This window comes from Suncus etruscus, chromosome 4 (genome assembly GCF_024139225.1).
Source record: "Suncus etruscus isolate mSunEtr1 chromosome 4, mSunEtr1.pri.cur, whole genome shotgun sequence".
Taxonomy (NCBI): Eukaryota; Metazoa; Chordata; class Mammalia; order Eulipotyphla; family Soricidae; genus Suncus; species Suncus etruscus.
In genome coordinates, this window is record NC_064851.1 from 123378139 (window position 1) to 123399542 (window position 21404).

General features: G+C 39.3%; 1 protein-coding gene across 1 annotated transcript in view; it reads left to right on the plus strand.

Moving 5' to 3' along the window:
• The window catches only part of SNX25 (sorting nexin 25), a 149446-nt gene that overhangs the window by 21660 nt on the left and 106382 nt on the right, over positions 1-21404 (plus strand). Inside the window, 2 exon segments of the mRNA XM_049772429.1 lie at positions 7169-7253; positions 16361-16580. Of these exon segments, the coding sequence (XP_049628386.1) occupies positions 7232-7253; positions 16361-16580 (242 nt within the window). The 5' untranslated portion in view covers positions 7169-7231.

A 21404-nucleotide genomic window follows, 5' to 3' on the forward strand; every position in this document is an offset into this window, starting at 1 on the left:
TTTGTAGGTACCCTAGGCCTTCCCCCACTATCCATGCGGCTCCTTAGGGAGGGTCTGGGTGGGGCTCTGAACTTCTGTTCTCCCAGCTTCTTGAAGGATCTCTCATTCCTGGGAGCCTGGAGTCTAGCAGGAAGAGGTTTGGCAGGCCCACGCCATGCCGGAGGCCTGCTTGGCCAGGCCTAGGGGGGGTGCGGGATTTGGGTAACCCCAGCACCCCTCTGCCGCCTTGCTCCAGATCTCCAGGGCTTCCCCGGGCCACACCCCTGGGCAAGCCGGTGAGTTGGGTCCCTTGGTGGAGTTTGAAGGTACCCTAGGCCTTCCCCCACTATCCATGCGGCTCCTTAGGGAGGGTCTGGGTGGGGCTCTGAACTTCTGTTCTCCCAGCTTCTTGAAGGATCTCTCCTTCCTGGGAGCCGGGAGTCTAGCAGGAGGAGGTTTGGCTGGCACTGGTAATCTCTGTCCAGTCTACATTTTCAAAATCGCACGGGAGCTATCGCCCCCGCGCGCACAAGAAACATTAATAGTACTCTCACAAGAAACATTAATAGTACTCACTATCATTGAATTATGTTTATGTATGCAGAATGTCCATTTTGTACTCTGCCCTTTTGCATACCCCTTCATAAGTTCATATTTCTCTTTAACTTCTTTAACTCCTATCATCATTACTCCTTTTTTACCCTTTCTAACTTAAGTACTGTTGAGTCCTAATTCACAGACCAAAGTGGTGCCCTAGAGTTAACACCCACCCAACTATTTTAAAAGGCATAAAAAGGACACATATCTTTTCAACATTTTATGGGTGTTTTCTTTGACGGCTATAACTTTTGCTAAATACTTTCTTATACAGTGATGATTCCCCCCCATGTTTTTTATCTTCTCTTTATGAACTGCTCAATATGGAATTTGGTGTGAAAGAATCCCTCAGTTTAATACTTATGTTTGAACCAAGTCATGGGTCTTGTTGGAAATGTTCTTATGCCCCCATATATCTGATAGCACCACGTGGCTTTATATCTTGTTTGCGTAGGCACAATAACATAGGAAAATACTATACATACCAACAAGTTCTTATCTAATAGAAATGGGAACTCACAAATCTTGTAGTGCAATGAGACCTTACACCCTGAACATTGACATAAAGACCTGGCACAGGCCTCAGAAGAATGGGCATTCTCCATTTACCCCTTGATTTACAGAAGACATTTACAAAACATCCAAGGTTGTATATAACATCACCCGGAGGCATTCCTGTACCAGGGACGACCCTACAGCTGCTCAGACATCGATCTACTCAAAAGAGACATCCCTTAACATTGAGAAGACAACAAGAACAATGACCTGTTTACTGGACAGGGCTTGCTGTATTGCCCCTTTATGGTGAGGTTTGTCTATAACATCACCTGGAAGCAATCCTCTACCACGGAAGACCCTACCACTGCTCAGACATCGTCCTGCTCAAAAGAGACTTCCCTTAACACTGAGAAGACTTAACAACAACAACCTGCTTACAGGACAGGGCTTCCTGCATTCCCCTTTCATGGTGAGGTGAAACGAAAAGGCACTCCACATCATGACTTCAATGTAGGACATGCAGATTCCAGAATCTTTAATACAGAAACATGAGACCAACAACAGAGACTGTGTGATAAGTGTGTTGGCGCTACGGACAATGTCTTGGAGCGAACGATAACTTTCCTGAGGCCTAGAGCTGGTCTTATGCCAGGAAACTTCAGGGGTAGGATCTCTTTGTATTTAGGCCAAGGCTATTCCTTTCCATGCCTCTCATATTTTGGTGGGCCTAGGCAAACAACAATTGCCACTCTAACACCGTTTTTACTGTGCTCCTTTGACTCTAATCCTTAAAACACACCCACTTAAAATTTGAGGTTAACTTAAGCTAATATGCATGTACATGGAAATGTAAAAAATACTATGCCTCTAATGTTTAAGGAGTTATGTAAGTTTGATGGCTTTAGATTGCCTTGTGTGCTGTTAAGAAATATTATAATGTGCTACAATCCGGGGACTTGAGGGAAAAAGTAATTGCACATGGATTCTGTTTTATTTATCTTAACTTTCTTTGGTGAAAATTCAAAGTTAAGATATCAGCAAGGGGACTTCTTCTGATAATTATGTTATGGGTGATTGTCCTTCCACTGTAACTTTTCCTTATCCTCTTTCTTTGCATCTTTTGTTGTCATAATTCATAATAAAAATTATAAAAAAAAATAAATAAATCATAGATTTACAGATCAAAAAAAAAAAAAAAAGAAAATACAAAATTGGAAATAGAAACACTTTTTTTTTTCCTGCCCCAAAGCAAGGGAGGGATTTCCAGGAAGATGTAGGCTGTACTTGAAGAGACTCCTACCCCAGCCTGGAGAAGTTGTCTTTGTCTTAAAGACTGAATGAGTTTTGGGAGGACGTCTTGCCTCAGAGTGTTTCATTTTTTGTACCTATAAATAGAAGGACAATGAAGTGTTTTTCTTTGTTCTGTTTTGATTTATTTGTCCTCTGGGCCTCAAGTATATATTCACATTTTACATTTATTTTAGCTCATTTATCTAACTTTCCTCTCCTTTGCTTCCCCTTTTTCTCCTCTCCTTTTTCATGTCCTCCTTTCTTTCTTCACCTTGGGATATAGATTAGTTAATGCTAAGTTTGAGATCTGAAGGAAGGAATGTGTAGTGAATAACAAACTCTGTAGTATTTTTAGACTGAGGAGACCCTGGTTGCATAAACATAAATCCAGTAATTTGGGGCTTGTGGTGTTTTGTTTTTCCTCTTCTTATAGATTTGTCATCAGATTGTAAGGATGGGATAGAAATAAACTTTTTCTTCCTTATAAGGGCTAGTGAGTAACCTTTGGAGTGGAGTGAAATCTAGAACAAGATTGGGGAATCAGATAGAAAAATAATAATACAACTTTTACTTAGTATCCACAAAAGTGTTTTCCTTATAAATTTTTTATTTTGTGTTGTTTCTTTTTGGCAATAGGGTTGATGTCCAGAACCTCAGATATGAAACACATGCCACTGCTATTGAGCTACTACAATCCTAGCATCCCATAATCTTTTAACATCAAAGGAAGCAAAGGTCTTACCCAATAGTGACAAACATCTTTGTGTATGTATATATCTAAGTATAAAAAAGGAAATATGTGTGTACATGGTAAGAAATACTTGAACCATAACTAGGAAGATAAAAAATAGAAAGTGTTAAAACAAAAAGTAGAAAAATGTTGTAAAGACAAAAACATAAATACACGCTGTGCTTAAATCTACATGTGTTATCTGCCATCACTTACCCTGGCTTCTTTCCCAGCCCTTAAAGACAATTTCCATTTTAAGAACCCAAATTCAGAAGCTTCTCAAAAACTTGTTGTTTGGCTTTTTGGCTTATTGGTACTGTGAATGGAAACAATTATACCTAAATTTGGGAGACTATGCTAGACTATGGGCTCAAGTCTTGAGAAACTGTGATTACAAATGTTTAGCACACTAACGGTATTAACTCAAGACATTATTAAGAAATTATAAGTGTAAATATCTGCCTGATATTTGAGAAGAGCCAGAGTGGTAAGATTGCCCCCATTTTCTCCAGTTATTTTCTTTTATATACTGAATAAAAAGTTAAGTTACAGAGAATTCAGTGGTCTCAGTACTTGCTTTGCATTCAGGAAACCCAGGTTTGCTCCCCAATACTGCATGATTTCCCCCCACATAGCTCCAGGAGCAATTCACAAGCATTGAGTGGGCAGTAGCCCCTGAGCACTTTGATGTGGTGCCCCAAAAATCCCAATAAAAAACTGAATTACAATATGTACTATTTAATTTTATAACAAGAAGAAGTTGGATAGTTGTTTTAAATGGTTGAGTTCTTTTTCTTTATGCTGTAATGACTACAGGAATTATAATTCTACCTAGGATAATCTGCCTTGGATTATCATTTTATTTCTGTTCTTTCTTTTTTTTTAAAAGCCTGAGGAGGGAAACACAGAGATTTCTTGGCCTTTATGGACAGAAAAAAAAATCACTATACTGCCACATCTATGTGTTAATATTATCATTTTAGATTACTTTTTACTATACCTTGGACAAGTTTTGAATGTCATGCTAATTTTTAATATAAAAGATTGTCTTTTTTTTTTGTTTGTTTTTGGCCACACCTGGTAGCACTCAGGGATCATTTCTGGTTCTGTGCTCAAAAATTACTCTTGGCAGGCTTGGGCAATATCTAGGATGCTGGGTTGGCTGCGTGCAAGGCAAATGTCCTACCTGCTATTGCTACAACCTCTAAAAGATTGTATTTTGGCTCATGGGTACAGTGTTCACATTTTAAAGCTTTTCAAAGTATTTCAGCTAAGTAATCTTAAAACCATGACTTTGCTCCTTTCCTGTTAACATTGAGTATGGCCATAGTTGATATACTTGAACCATAGAATGCATAAACTAAGAAAACTAGAAATTTTTCACTCAGTTAAATTCCCCAAGATCCTAGGGTTGATTTCACGCAAGTTGGGACAACCTGAGATATACTTAATACTCACAAGGATAAGTAACAGTATTACTTATCTAAATCAGCCTTCCTCAACCGCAGAACATAGAGCCACTGAGATATTAAAAAAGGGACACAGGTGAAGATCATGTAAATGGGCCATGGCACAAAGACAAGGGAACCAATGGTAGAACAGGGGGGACACAGGAAGGAAACAGGGTGGGAAGGGGCCGTGGTTGGAAAAGATTAAGAAACACAGCTCTAAATTCCTTAATGACATGGGGATGCTAGTCAAACACTTGTAATATTTCCCTTACACATACACAAACTGCAACACAGCTTATTACTATTACATAGGGATTTTTTAATCCTCCCCAAAATAGGTTTCTTTTATATAATATAAACTTTTAATCACTTTAGTATGGTATCAATTAAGAAATTGGTTTCTTCTTTAGTATAATCTTACTAACCACATAATGGGGTAGTAATTCTGTTTATAATCACTCCCTAAGCAAAAAACAAAAACAAACAAACCTGGGGTTTTGATATTGGGACCAAGTCTAGTGGTGCTCTGAGACTGCTATAAACATGTGGTGCTCGAGTCACCATGGAATCTGGACCCCTACATGAAATGCATGTGCACTAGCCCTTGACCTAACTCTGTGCCCCAAGCATTGTCTTTCTATAATTTAAAATACTGCTTTCTGCCACACAAATGCATATGGAATAAGGAGTGAAAGCCCTATGTATACACCTAGTGGAAATTACTTTTATTTATTGATTTTCAGTGGACATTACTTAGACCACATCTGATAATGCTCGGGGAGCTCTCCTGGCTCTGCTCAGATGTCACTCTGGGCAGTGTCCAAGCCAGGGACGGCACTGTGAACTCCTTGGTCACTCAACAGGTTGATCTGTCCTTACATTCCCTCTGGAAGCCACTTTCAGTAGTTTGGTTTATGTACTTACATTTTACTCTCATGAAAAATTTTCCTTTAAACCATGGTGCTTAAATAAAGCAATTAAAAACTTAAAAAATTTTTCCTTTAAGAACTCTATCTCATTTTTCTTTTTAATGGCTACAGTATATCTTAAAGTATGAGTTTGCCATAATTCTTTTTATGGGTTATTTACATTTTGGGGGCCAATATAATTAATATAGCAGTGAAATTCCTTGTGTATATGTTCTATTATATAGAGTTATTAGGAATGGATTTGATGAGTAAAAAGATGCATTTAAAATTTTGATATGTGACTCAGTTACTTTCTTAAAGGCTTATAGAAATATAACACAACAGGATGTGAAATTTTTCATTTCCAAATATCCCTGACAGCATTAGGTATTATAAGACATATTTATTGGCCTGCAGTCTGATGGCATCTCATTGTTTAATTTGCATTTCTCCAATAGAAATAGAGGTTGCATAGATTCTCCAAATCCCTATTGATCATTTATCTTTGAAGTGTACCTTTTCAGTTTCTTTGGTTCTTGGTTATTCTTCTAACCACAGAAGCTCTGCACTTTTCATATGTAGCTTTATATACAAATGCTTTCTATAGCCTGCCATTTATATTTTGTTTTCAGTGTCTGGTCAAGCAGGAATTTTCTATTCCATATTCATATTCAGCAATTTTTTTTGCCTTTAAACATTTGGATCTTGTAACTTTTTACAGGGAGACTTTTCCCAGACCATAGTTCTCTTTTTTAGCCTTCTTTGGACACTTGATTAGCTAGAAAACTAAGTAGTTTATCACAAATTTAATATATGTGTGTGTGTGTGTGTGTGTGTGTGTGTTGTCTAAAGTTAAGGCGAGACTCCAGGATAACTCCATAATTTGTTTTGTTGTATTTTTGGAGGGGGCATTCTTGGCTGTACTCTGGGATTACTCCTAGCTCTGACACTCAGTTATAACTCCTGATGGGTTTGGGGAATATAAAAGTGCTGGGAATAAAATCCAGACCTGCTACATATAGTGCCTTACCTACTGTACTCTCTAACTCCTAAGATTCCATAACTTCCACTCTGTAGTCTTATTTCCTCACTGATGCAAAATTTCTCTCGGGTTACCAATTCTAACAAATGCATGTTTCTCTTCTGTTTGCATTTTTTGTTAATTTCTTGTTTATTTTTATAGTGCTATCATGCTGGCTAGGTATCTAGACGATAAAAAAAAATCTTTGTGGGCTGGGCAGGTGGCGCTAAAGGTAAGGTGTCTGCCTTGCAAGCGCTAGCTAGGACGGACAGCAGTTCGATCCCCCGGCGTCCCATATGGTCCCCCCAAGCCAGGGGCGATTTCTGAGCACATAGCCATGAGTAACCCCTGAGCGTCAAACGGGTGTGGCCCAAAAACCAAAAAAAAAAAAAAATATCTTTGTTCTCACTCCCTGTCAATTTCTTAGTTATGTTCTCATGTTTACAATAGTATTAATTTATGCTTTTGGTTTGTTTATAGAGTTGCTATATCTCCACCACCAGCAGCATGTTAAAGTTCCCCCTTATCTAACTATAAACATTTATTTGCTTTTTTAGAAAAACTTACTTTATAATCTGTGAAGCAATATCATAATGCTTGTTCAGATGGTACTTCATACTGTTGCTTTTGTTTTTATATGTAATTTATTCAGTGACCTGTATTTATTTTTGTTTTTCTTTTCCTTACATTTTAGAATTCTTTGCCTAGAAATATACAAGAGTCGGTTCCGCCTAGAAGGGTAGTCATTTCTCATAATATGGATAAAGCTCTGAAAGAAGGTAAGGATTAAATGACATCTTATAAATTACCACGCAAGAAATTAGGATTTTCTAAAAGGAAAATGATAGTCTCTAGCAAATTTGTTTATTTTTCTTGGCATTAAAATTTTTGCTTCATTTTGTTTTTGGTTTTGGGCCACACCAGAGATGCTCAGGCTCTATGCTCCTGGCTCTGTGCTCAGGAATTACTCCTGATGGTACTTGTGGGACCATATGTGGGTGCTGGGGATTGAAACAGTGTCGACTGCATGCAAGGAAAATGCCCTACCAGCTCCTTCATAATATTGCTCCATCCCCAGCATTAGCATTAGAAAATTTTCTTCGGGGCTGGAGAGATAGCATAGAGGTAAGGCATTTGCCTTTCATGCAGAAGGTCATCGGTTCGAATCCCGGCGTCCCATATGGTCTCCCGTGCCTGCCAGGAGCAATTTCTGAGCATGGAGCCAGGAATAACCCCTGAGCACTGCCGGGTGTGACCCAAAAACCACAAAAAAAAAAAAAAAAAAAGAAAATTTTCTTCATCATTTTCGTCATATATCTCTGTTTTAATTGCATGGAACATTATTATGCAATAATAAATAACCATTTATATTTGTTTATTCTTGCTTCAATTTGTAGATGTTTTAAATAATGTATTTGGAGGGTTCTAGAGATAGCATAGAGGTTAGGCACTTGCTTTGCACACAGCTGACCCTGGTTCCATTCCCGGACTACAGGTGGTATCTAGCCCCATAAAGAGTGATCCCTGAGCACAACTGGGTATGGCCCTAAATCAAAACACTAACAACAAATGTCATATATAACATATGTATTTATGTGTATTTGTATAATATATATGTGTGTATATTCATATTTGGAATTCATGTCTTTTGTTAGAATAGGTTAGTGGGGCCCGGAGAAATAGCACAGCGGCGTTTGCCTTGCAAGCAGCTGATCCAGGACCTAAGGTGGTTGGTTCGAATCCCGGTGTCCCATATGGTCCCCCGTGCCTGCCAGGAGCTATTTCTGAGCAGACAGCCAGGAGTAACCCCTGAGCACCGCCGGGTGTGACCCAAAAACCAAAAAAAAAAAAAAAAAAAAAAAAAAAAGATTAGGTTAGTGGATATTTTCTAACAGTTTATGAATTGCCTTTTATTTTTCTAATATCTTTTGAGCAGAAATTTTAAACTTTGACGAAGTCTAATTCATTTATTCATTACTTTTCTTTAGATGTCTAATTTTTATCTCTTTCAAGATCACTTATCTTTTGTCATTTCTGATCTATAATCAAGTACATTTGATTTGCTTTTTTTTTTTTTTTTTTTTTTTGGTTTTTGGGTCACCCCTCGCAGCACTCAGGGGTTCCTCCTGGCTCTATGCTTAGAAATCGCTCCTGGCAGGCTCGGGGGACCATACGGGATGCCAGGATTCGAACCACCATCTTTCTGCATGTCAGGCAAACACCTTACTACTGTGCTATCTCTTCGGCTCCACATTTGCTGTTTTTTTTGTTTTGTTTTTTTTTTTGGTTTTTGGGCCACACCCGGCGATGCTCAGGGGTTACTCCTGGCTGTCTGCTCAGAAATAGCTCCTGGCAGGCACAGGGGACCATATGGGACACCGGGATTTGAACCAACCACCTTTGGTCCTGGATCGGCTGCTTGCAAGGCAAACGCCGCTGTGCTATCTCTCCGGGCCCGGCATTTGCTGTTTTTTAAAAAATGTCCAATAGTGCATTTTTATGATTAGAATTTGTTTGATTTCACTTTTGCTTCTCTGTTGAGATTTCCTCACCTGCCACTTACAACTGTCTTAATTTTTTTTTTTTTTTTTGGTTTTTGGGCCACACCCGGCGGTGCTCAGGGGTTACTCCTGGCAGGCACGGGGGACCATATGGGACACCGGGATTCGAACCAACCACCTTTGGTCCTGGATCGGCTGCTTGCAAGGCCAACGCCGCTGTGCTATCTCTACGGGCCCTGTCTTAATTTTTTAATTCTACAAATATATACATAGAATCAGTTTGAATCATAGAATCAGTATGTGTACTAATTATAACATCTGTGCCATCTTAGGCTTTATTTGTATGAATTTCTTTTTTTCCTTTTAGGCTATATTTTTTTGTTTTCCCTCAGGTCTATTTATTTTTAAGTTATATACTGAGCAGTGTGTAGATAGTGTCTATGTGGTTTGCTCTCTTTAAGGACTTTTGTTTCTTTGTTGTATGTTCTGGCATGCAGTCTAATTTCTGGCTATGAGAACATTGAAAAGCTTTATTTTGTGGTGCTGGAGATCAAACCCGGCCCTTCTCTGATGAGAGTCATGTGTTCTACCACAGAGCCACCTCTTCAGCCCTGAAGTTAACACAATTTTTCAGAGTAGGTTTTTGTTTTTCATTTATGGTGATGTTCTTGGTCCTGGCACACAGGCTTAATTTGTCTGGCAAAGGTCATTTCAGTTTACAGGAAGCCCATAGTCGTATCTCAGACTTAGTAGGACTCAAACACCAGACTTTGTCCCTGAGGGAGGCTGTGGACATTTCTGTGCAGCTATTTCGGTCTCTCAGCTGGGACTCAGCTAGCTCATCTCTGCTCCACACATGCCTATTTTAGGATCAGCTGTATGTTTGAGTCTACCAGAATTTTGTGAATGCATTCTTTTTGTGATTTCCTGTCTTTATACCTTCAATTTAAACACACACACACACACACACACACACACACACACACACACACACACACACACACAGAATAGAGGTGCCAATGTTGAGTCTGAGTTTGAACTGCCTTAAGCCTCTAGGGTTGTTGAACATCTTTATAAAAAAAGTTCTGTAGACACAAATGTATGCAGGGCCAGTCCTTGGAGCTTCTATTGTCTGATTCCTCTACAATGCCTTTACAATTATTCTTTATCCTTTTTTTTTCAGAGTTCCCAATATTTTATGAAAGGAGATTAGCTTGATGAACATTCCCACCATTCTTAGATGTATAACTTTCTTTAATTAAAAAATATAATATATAAGTTTGTAATATATATAATATATAACATATCTAATTAAATATTTTATTATTTTATTTATTTTAGATATTTTTAAAATTATATATTTTATTATTGTATTAAAATGTATTTGATACTATATATATGTATATATATATAAAGTTTTATATATATGTATATATATAGGGACATCATAAATATCTTTGTGGTTAGAAGCAGCTGAGCTGAGACCTAGATTTGGACACCAACATTACATGGTCCCCTGATCACTGTCAGGTCACCCCATGAGTATGGTGGCCCAGGTTGTCCCCAGTATTGTGAGGCCTGATCAGCTCTACATCCTCTGGTCACTGAAATGCTGACCCAGTTGGCTGAGTGTTCTGTGAACACTGGTCACTACTAGATTATTTTCATTGGTAATAAAATACAGGTAATATAAAATTTCTCATCACAGCTATTCTAAGTACATTTCATTGTGGTGCAGAATCTTTAGAATGCTTTTCATCTTGTAAAACTGAAGCTCTGCACCTCCATACAATTGCCACTCCACCTCCCACCCTGCTCACCATCCTTTTACTTTCTGCTCTTTTCATTCCACTTTCCGACTTTACGGGCATCATCTAAGTGGATCCATAAAATATTTGCACTGTTGTACTTAACTCACTTAGGATCATGTTCTCTAAGTTCACCCATGTTATATGTCTGTAACTTGAATCAGAATTTCCATCCACTTTTATGCTGAAGAATATCCCACTGTATGTATGTGCAGTATTTTTATCTACTCATCCATTAATGAGCACTTGTATGGCTTTCACATTTTGGAAATTGCACATAAGACTGCTATGAATGTGTCTTTAATTTTCTAACATGTCGAAGTTTCTCTGCATTATATAGAATGTGTTTATCTAGGATAAGAGAATTTTATTTTAATTAATTAATTTATTTTGGTTTTTGGGGCCACACCAGTGGTGCTCAGGGGTTACTACTGGCTATGTGCTCAGAAATCCCACAGGGGATCCAACCGTGGTCCTTCCTAGGTCAACCGCATGTAAGGCGAGTGTCCTATTGCTGTGCCACCGCTCCAGCCTGAGAGAATTTATTTTAGACATATTTAAGGAAAAGAAAAGAGGATATAAGCCGAGCCCTAGTTGATTAAAAAAAAATTCTCCATTATTCTCAGTCTAATTTGTATGTAATTATTTCTTATGAATGGAAAGTACTTCCATAATCTTTGTACCAGAGCTTTATATAATTACTGTGGTACTATGATATTTTTTCATTAAGCTTTATTCTTTTTTTTTTTTGGTTTTTGGGCCACACCCGGCGATGCTCAGGGGTTACTCCTGGCTGTCTGCTCAGAAATAACTCCTGGCAGGCACGGGGGACCATATGGGACACCGGGATTCGAACCAACCATCTTTGGTCCTGGATCGGCTGCTTGCAAGGCAAACGCCGCTGTGCTATCTCTCCGGGCCCAAGCTTTATTCTTTTTTTTTTAGTTTTTGGGCCACACCCGGTGATGCTCAGGGGTTACTCCTGGCTATGCGCTCAGAAGTCGCTCCTGGCTTGGGGGACCATATGGGACACCGGGGGATCGAACCGCGGTCCGTCCTAGGCTAGCGCTGGCAAGGCAGACACCTTACCTCTAGCGCCACCGCCCGGCCCCCCAAGCTTTATTCTTAATGTTTATAGTTTTCTTTCTTTTGCCTTAAGCAAGTCAGTGTTAAAAACCTGACAAATTAAAATTGCGAACACTTTCTAAAAATTTTGGACTTTCAATTTAACTAGAATTTGAATTTAGAAAGGTATGTGGAGAGGAATAAGAGGTCTCGGGCCCGGAGAGATAGCACAGCGGCGTTTGCCTTGCAAGCAGCCAATCCAGGACCAAAGGTGGTTGGTTCGAGTCCCGGTGTCCCATATGGTCCCCCGTGCCTGCCAGGAGCTATTTCTGAGCAGACAGCCAGGAGTAACCCCTGAGCACCGCCAGGTGTGACCCAAAAACCAAAAAAAAAAAAAAAAAGAGGTCTCATAAAATTTCAGAAAATCTGTACTGATTATAATTTTTATCTCTGGGTATTTTAATTATATTTTAAGCCCTGGCAATTTTATTTTAGTTGAAATTCTGAATGTTATTAGATAGCTAGTATAGACGTGTATTGATAAAACTATTGTCTGCTGGAATGTTTGCAAAATATAGTAGCTTGAATCAATATTAAGGTGCTGTAATTTGAGTTCAGGTGATATGAAATCCTTATGAACTATTTAAACTGTAATCATAATAGTTTAAACTAGTTAGCTATACAATTTTGTAATCAATGCATAATATTTGCTTCATTTTGGGGCCAGACCCAGCAGCACTCAGGGGTTACCCCTGGCTCTGTGCTCAGAAATCACTTCTGGCAGGCTCAGAGGACCATATAGGAAACAGAGGATTCAATCTGGGTTCGTCCAGGTCGACTGTGTGCAAGGCAAATGCCCTACAGCCCCAGTGCATAATTTTGTCTTTATGTATATAGTTTATTCTTTGTAGAATCTATTATTAAAATGAATCTATTAAAGGACTGAGTAAAATTCAAGGCATATATTTGTTGGTTTGTGCATGTATATATGTTTTTGTATGGATTTTTAACTGATTTAAAGTATTCTCTGCCATAAATTAGGACTGATTTTTAAGTCTTATAGATTGAATTACAAAGAATAAAGAAAAGTCAATAAATGAAGATGATACAGTTATGATTTCTATGGAGAAACAGGAACTCCTAAATCTGTAAATGCCAAAATTTAAATAAATGATTTACTTGGAGAATGACCAAAATATATTACCTAGGATTTTGTTAGCAGTTTTAATGTACAAACCATTCAGGTATGGTATGAATAAAACTATCGTGAAACTTATCTTAAGTTGCCCTCATCTTAAGTATTTTGATCCTAGACTTTAACCTTTGTGAACAAAATTCTTGATGCTCTATGTATTTGAGCTATGGAATTTAAGATGCATACTTGTAAACTATTTTAAGGCTTAATTCCAGAATTCTAGAAATGTGAAAAAGTATTGGATATACTTTTTATGATTGATATTCTGGGTGGGGCAGCCTTCACTCAAAAAACATGGGCATTTACAGATGTATTTAGAACTTCAAATACTGCTGATTCTAGGTTGGAGGGTTCACTTATTAGTTTTCTAAGAAACATATCCCTGTCCCCTTGAATCCCCACTGCAAAAGAGAAGAAAAAGAAAAAGAAAACCACATGAAAACGTGAAGTTGATGTAAGGGTCAAGATGAATGAAATGAACACCAAACTCCAGACCAAGGAATAATCAAGAGAGAGAGGCTTCACTTTTTAATACAAGTGTAAAAACAGATTAGGATACCTCACGTTTCATTCTATGTCTCAGGATTCCTGGAAATAAAATAGTGAGTAGACAAGCAAAGCATGACTGGAAGTTTATTAGAAATGATACATTGGGGCCAGAGAGAGAGAATAGAGAATAAGGCAGCTTGATTTAGAGCCAAAAGCCTGGTTTAAATTCCCAATACCACATATGGTTCCCCAGCAGTACCAGAAGTAGACCCTGAGCACCACCCACCCCCTAAAGGGCTGTGAGGCAGCATTACAATAAGGCCAACCCAAGTGGCTTTTGTAAAAGGAAGGAGAGAACATTGAAAAATGAGGAGTGAGAAAAAAGAAACATCCAGATTTTCTTGCAGTGAAAGAGGATCATAGGCTAAATATTTTTTCCCCTTGAAGGAAATCACCACATAAGCCCAATAACATTTTTTTTTTAATTTTTCATAAGACTTCATTCCTGGCAAAGATCAGAGCTTTTATCTTCTTTCTCTTTGAACATTGAGCTGCTCTGTGCAATTTGATGTGTGCTCCTGTGTCTAATTGACCACCAGAAAGATGGCTAGTCCAAATTAAAATGTGGTGAAAATATCAAAATCGATAGCAGATTGTGAGACTGCATGAAAAAAGCAAACTAGGTTGTGAAAAATATATTGATTACATATTAAAGTTAAAACATCTTGGTTATATTAGCTGAAACATGTTATTAAAATTAATTTAATCTCGGCCATGGGCCTGAGTGGTGGCACAAGGTGTAAGGCGTCTGTCTGCCTTGTGCACGCTAGCCTAGAATGGACCATGATTGATTGCCTTGCGTTCCATATGGTCCACTGTGCCAGGAGCGATTTCTGAGTGCATAGCCAGGAGTAACCCCTGAGTGCCATCGAGTGTGGTCCAAAAACCAAATATCTATCTATCTATCTATCTATCTATCTATCTATCTATCTATCTATCTATCTATCTATCTATCTATCTATCTATCTATCTATCTATATCTGGGCCAGAGAGCTATTGGAAGTCTTGTATACAGTCAAATTTGATTCTATTGTGGTATCATATATGCTTCCTTGAATATTTCCAGGGATCACTCCTGAGCACAGTGCCAGGATTAGCCCTTGAGCACTGACAAGTATAACCCTAAACTACCACTCCTCTACCCCCAAATTAATTTAACCCATTTAGTTTTCTTTTTAAAAAAATTTTTGGGAGTCACACCCAGTAGTTACTTCTGGCTCTGTGTTCAGAAATTACTTCTGGCAGTCTTGGAGGACCATATGGGATGGTAGGGATCAAACCTGGGTTGATTACATGCAAGGCAAATGCCCTGTCTGCTATGCTCCAGTCCTAGTTTTCCTTTTTCTTTTTTGAGGTGGTGGGATTGAATTTAGGGCCTCAACATGTGCTCTAATGTTGAGCCCTATCCCTTCCATCTGTTTTACTTTTTTATTTTTTAATTATTTTTGGTTTTTGGGTCACACCCAGCAGCGCTCAGGGGTTACTCCTGGCTCTGCACTCAGAAATAGATCCTGGCAGGCTTGGGGACCATATGGGATGCCGGGATTTGAATCACCGTCCTTCTGCTGGCAAGGCAAACACACTACCTCCAAGCTATCTCTCCAGCCCCTGTTTTACTTTTTTAATCATGACCTCTAGAAATTTCAAATTTCATGTTTTAAGTTTCTGTTAATTGCTCTGGTATAGAACTAGGATTTCCTCATTCCAAGGATAAAAACCAAGATAATATCAGAAAATAAGAACAGAGACTCAGAGTCTCCTAGTGGAGGCAACCAACCACAGACAGGTTTTGAGCCTGGTATGGTGGCAGATACATTGGATACTTCCTGCTTCATTCGAAGTTTGGTGAGGAGACAGAAATTACAGTCATTGGATGGGGAAAGTCCAGAGAACTAACAACTTGTAGCATGGGATTGAGTCCTAAGGGGTAAAGAGACTCTCGATGGTATAGCAAGAACAGATAATGGGAACACCAACTATAGACCCATCTAGGAAGGTGGGAGGCTGAATCAGAGCCTGAAGAAAAGGGAAAACTCAGAAGAGGAGCCCTTCTCTCCAGAGCCAAGATCTAGACTTCACTGAAGAAAGCACAAATGCCCCATTTGATGGTAGTGAAAATTGAGGAACAAATCCTGGGGATACCACCGATACCACCATAGATGCTTTTAGGGTGACCCTCCAGTGCCTGCTGCTCGGGGTGTGTGCTCTCCTGTGTCCTTTGTGCTTGGGTCTATTAATGCATGATTGACAGCTAATCACATATAGGAACCTGGAAGAGTTGCTCTTCTCACCACCAGCATCCCTCAGCATCCTTCACTGGCATGGTTTAGCATTATGCCTGTTGACAAGGAAGAAGTGTTTACAGGGCCAAGTTCCAGTATCAGGGAGCAAGGTATAAAAGTGAGTTTTAGAGGATCAGCTGGCATGAATAGCCGGCATATTTCATTAGTACACAGTCACTGTGTGATATGATCCATTTTCAAATTATTACTGAGCTAGTTGGGTACTAAGAAAGAATATTTTACAATGGGATCGTTCTAAGAAATTCTGGGCCATATGGTCATCGTACTCCCAAATAATCTAGTGAGATAATCTAGTGAGAATCTTTCATTTGGAAAGATTTTAGGAAATGCTATTCATCTGTTGTTTTGTTTTCAGCAGAGTATATGAAATAGTAGGTGTGTTGTTTTCTGGAGAAATGTTCTCAGGGTTTGCTTCTTTCACTCTAAGTTTTACTCATTGTTTTGTTTATTCCTGGTGGACTGCAGTGTTTGACTACACTTATAGAGATTACATTCTGTCCTGGTATGGAAACCTCGGCAGGGATGAAGGAAAGCTTTACCATCTGCTCTTAGAAGACTTTTGGGAAATAGTCCGACAGCTGCACCACAGACTGAGCCACGTGGACGTAGTGAAAGTCTTCTGCAATGATGTTGTGAGGGCTTTATTCACTCACTTCTGTGACCTGAAAGCTGCTGCAACTGCCAGGTAACTGTTACAACACAGACTCCTTTCTTCCCTTTTCTTATCTCATTAAAATAGTCTTTGTCTTACTGGGTAGGTACTGCAAAGTTGAGACAGAACAAAGCCTATTCTACCTCTAGCTGAAACTTGGCATAAAGTGTAGTGGCATGTATTGAGGGGAAATAATTCCTGTTCTAATAGAGCAGGTAAAAAATAACCTTCAGTGAAAATTACTCTTAGAAAATTGTTTAATTTTGTGAACAGTAAAACACATGTTCCCGAGCCAGAACCTGTTTATAATGTTAATCTGTATCTCTAAATAGAAATTTGTTGCTGTGAATAGTGTCAGGAGTCTAGAAATATGCAAGCTCTCTTTTAGTTTGCATTGGTATCACTGATACTCAATACTCTCTAGCTGGGGAAGCACAGCTCCACCCCTCTCCTTTCTTTTTTCCCCATCACACCCAGTTCTGCTTTTTTGTGAATCCTCTATGAAGAGTGCTGGTACATCCATCTACCCTGAAAATTGTGGGGTTTTTTGTTGTTGTTGTTGTTTGTTTGTTTTTGGGCCACACCCATTGATGCTCAGGGGTTACTCATGGCTATGCGCTCAGAAATCACTCCTGGCTTGGGAGACCATATGGTATGCTAGGGATTGAACCGAGATCCGCCCTGGGTGAGCTGTGTGCAAGGCAAATGCTCTACGTTGTGCTATTGCTCTGGCCCCTTGGTTTTAAAGACATTGGAGCTTGGGCTTTAATAGAAATTATGTTTTAGTGTGAAAATGGTGACTATTGAGGCTTTTGGCACCCTTTGTCCTAACAAAAATGATATTGAAAAAATATTGTTAAACAAATATGCCATGACCTTGAAAAATATGCCTCCCTTGGGACTCTTCTTTGGAAGAGGATTTCAAAGCCACTTGTGCACATTAACAAATTTTTTAGGTTTGCCAAAGGGATTTGAAGTGGATATGCATGAATTATAGCACTTTTTTGTTTGTTTGTTTGTTTGTTTTTGGGCCACACCCGGCAGCACTCAGGGGTGAGGCTATCTGCCAGAAATATCTCCTGGCTAGCTGCTCAGAAATAGCTCCTGGCAGGCACAGGGGACCATATGGGACACCGGGATTCGAACCAACCACCTTTGGTCCTGGATCGGCTGCCTGCAAGGCAAACACTGCTGTGCTATCTCTCCGGCCCTGAATTATAGCACTTTCAACTCAGGAAAGAAAACACAGAAAACAGTTTTAGCAAAATAAGTAACCTTCTGCACATTTGAATATGGGCTTGACTGAAGTAGGTTAAGTTCTTGTGGCCCATTCACTAATTCTCCTTCATACCTCTACTCTCAAGGAAGAGGCAGAAAAAGCCTCAGAGGATGGGTCGGCTTGGGACCCAAGCCTGGCAGTTGCTGACTCCTTCCTCTGCTAACAAGCCTGGCCATGCAAGTTGCTCAGCAGACAGCTTTCTTCTCCCGTGACATGATTGCTCGCTGGGACCTTGTTTCTAAAGGCGGCTGTGCAGAGGCAGCCTGCCCTTCTCAGCTGGGTTGCCTCTTTGCATGAGTCATCTTCTCTCAGAGTGGCTCTAGCTTCTGTCCAGAAGTCTAAATCCACCAAGCCGTCATGCTCAGACTTATTATCTTCCACTTGCTGCCTCTTGCTTTGCAACCTTTTTCAAAACTGTGACCTATGAAATAAAATTGCATTTTATATCATGGTCCATCTCACAAAATGATTCTCCTGTGACCTGCAATAACATGGGTATTTTGTTGTTGTTGTTGTTGTTGTTGTTGTTTAGCATTTAAAATAATGCTGTTTAAGACTGCATTTTGTTCCTCATGGGCCATGATCCATAGTCTGAAAAAACGTATTATTAAGCTATGGCAGATTTTGTGGTCTCAGTGTCCTTCTGTACAAATAGAAGTTATTGAGAACCTAAAATAACTTTTGTGCATTTGTGTGTGTGTGTGTGTGTGTGTGTGTGTGTGTGTGTGTGTGATATTTTGTGATGTGCTGGAACCAGATTATAATGGTTTCCAAGAGCTGATGGTGCACATGATTTCCCAACTCTGAGGTCAGTGATATCATGGGACTTGTAGTTGTCCATGGTGGGAATATTTACTCTGTGCAGTGGGCAGTGCTACAAAAAAGACTCCCGACCCCTTTTTGAGTCATTTTTTGAACATTTACCAACACACCACTTAGTAGATCTATCAATATTTACCATCTTAGAAATTAAACCTTTTTAAATTTTCTTTAAGTGAAGGAACACATGGTACATTTTTGGTTAGCCATCAGAGTGATGGAGTTATCACCATTGGGTGGCTTCTGGAAAATTCCACTTCACTCATTAGGCCAACAGTGGAAAGACAAGTGACATTACTACAAAAATGGTTTTAACTGACAGACTTCATCAAAAGGAGAAGGAGTCTTCAGATCACACTTTGGAAACTGCAATCTCTAAAGAAAGTTATTTCCATAAAGGGAGTGTGTGAACTAATGAGGAGGGTGAGAGAAATAGGACTCTTGATTTTCCTCTCTAAAACAGGAATTTTTAACCTTCTTTCTTCTGTGGACTCTTACCAGTCTGTGGGTCAATAGTTGAAAATCAAAGCTTTCTAATCTCAAAAGCTTCAGCTTCCCTTTCAAGCCCTGGGCACATATGTTATTTGTCTAGTATCCTTAAAGTGCTCCTTAATTCTGAGAGGAGAGGAGGGGAGGAGAAAAGAGGCGAAGGTTGAGGAGGGAAGTCGGGGGAAGAAAGAGTTTCTTCGGCTTCATCAAGCTCTTGGCACATATGCTCATTTGTTTATTATCTTTTTAGTTCTCCTTAAATTTGGCTGTAGGTACTGTCAAAGACAGTTTGAATTCAGTTGAGAGTTTAAAATTCAACTGGAATTTGTTTGAATTTGAGGATGTGGTTTATTTATTTATTTATTTATTTATTTATTACTTTTGGTTTTGGGGCCACACCCAGTGATGCTCAGGGGTTACTCCTGGCTATGCGCTCAGAAGTCTCTCCTGGCTTGGGAGACCATATGGGACGTCGGGGGATCAAACCGTGGTCTGTCCTAGGCTAGTGCTGGCAAGGCAAACACCTTACCTCTAGCGCCACCATGCCGGCCCTGAGGATGTGGTTTAGAGTCATACTTAGTGGTGCTTAGGACTGGCCATGAGCGTGGTGGGGCTCTCAGGGAATCAAGTGGGGTGCCAAGTATCAAGTCCAGATCAGCCACATGCAAGGCAAACACTTTACCTGCTGTAGTTAGTAGTCCAGCCCCAGTTAACTTGGAATTTTAAAGTATTTTGATTATAATACAGTACAGGATATTTCATTTGGGATTTTTGTGGGGTTTTTATTTTTCATTTAGAAGACTAGAGGATTTAGATTTGGGAGAGGAGCTAGTATTAGAGAAATAAAGTGTTCCAATGGACTATCTAATTAAAATGTGAGATATATTTTTCATTCAGACATTTACTAGCTTCTGAAATTATAGCCTTTGAGAATGATATAAAGATATTATGGGTAAATCATCAGAGTAATAGAAGCAGAATTTGATTTTGTTTTAGAAATATTATCTCTTTGGGCTTCTGGGTTTCTTGTGTCAAGTTTGGATTTATTTTACTGATATCCAGGCTATATCTTAGTAGTGCTAGTTGATGATTCTTATTTAAAAAAATAATCTACCACCTCCCTCTTCTTTGTATATTTGAAACAGCCCCAGCAGGTGACTGGTGTTTTGCATATAGATGATCATGCCCTGGAGGTAAACTCCGGAGAATTAATATCTGGTGATGCATCATGTCTGCAAATCACACAAGGAAACTGGCAAAGAGCGCATCTAGGTTTGATGCGTATATCTGTTCTTGTCTGCCCCCAGATAAACAATTACCTAGATATGTTGGTGTGCAGACATCTGGCTGCAAATTGATTTTGGCAGTCTGTGAAGCACCCAACTGAATTGGCCACTATCAGATAAGAGAATAATAAACTGCATTAATAAAAGCCATACATACACACCAGTTGGCTCTTACGCAATTGTTTGGAGGAAGCTTTCCGGTCAGCCTGTTTTTATTTCCAGGCGGTCATTCTGTTGCTTCTGGAAGCCAATTCCCTCACATTTAAGTCTTCTCTTTGCTTCCTCTTCCTTTGTTCCATCTGTCTTGTTTCAGCATCTTTTTTTTTTTTTGTGGTTTTTGGGTCACTCCCGGCAGTGCTCAGGGGTTACTCCTGGCTCCATGCTCAGAAATTGCTCCTGGCAGGCACGGGGGACCATATGGGACGCTGGGATTCGAACCGATGACCTCTTGCATGAAAGGCAAACGCCTTACCTCCATGCTATCTCTCCAGCCCCATTGTTTCAGCATCTTTTAGGAAATCCTAAAAATTACATTTTTATGATATAAAATTAGAAGCATCTTTAATTTCATAATCTCATTCTCTTAATATGTCTTATTTACCAACTAGACACAGTGTTTAAAGGAAAAATTTGGTTTTATTCATGTAATTTTCCTCTGAAAAAATGTTTCTCTCTTTTATTTGTGAATATAACATTGGTAAAAAGAGCCTTGCCTAGAGATTCCGAACAGGACTTGAGTTTATTTCTATCATTTATTTTTTGTGACCCTGACCTATTCACTTCACTGCCCAGATCTTTAATATTGTCACTGCAAAATTGACAGTGATGAGGACCCACTTCTCAGTATAGCTGGGGAAAATTTAATATTGCACATCAGAAATTTACAAGAGGCAAATATCCTTAGACTCGTAGGAGTGCTAAGAACCCAAAGATAAGAGGTAGGATTACAGTCAACAAACACCTGACTTTTACAGAAAGAAGGAA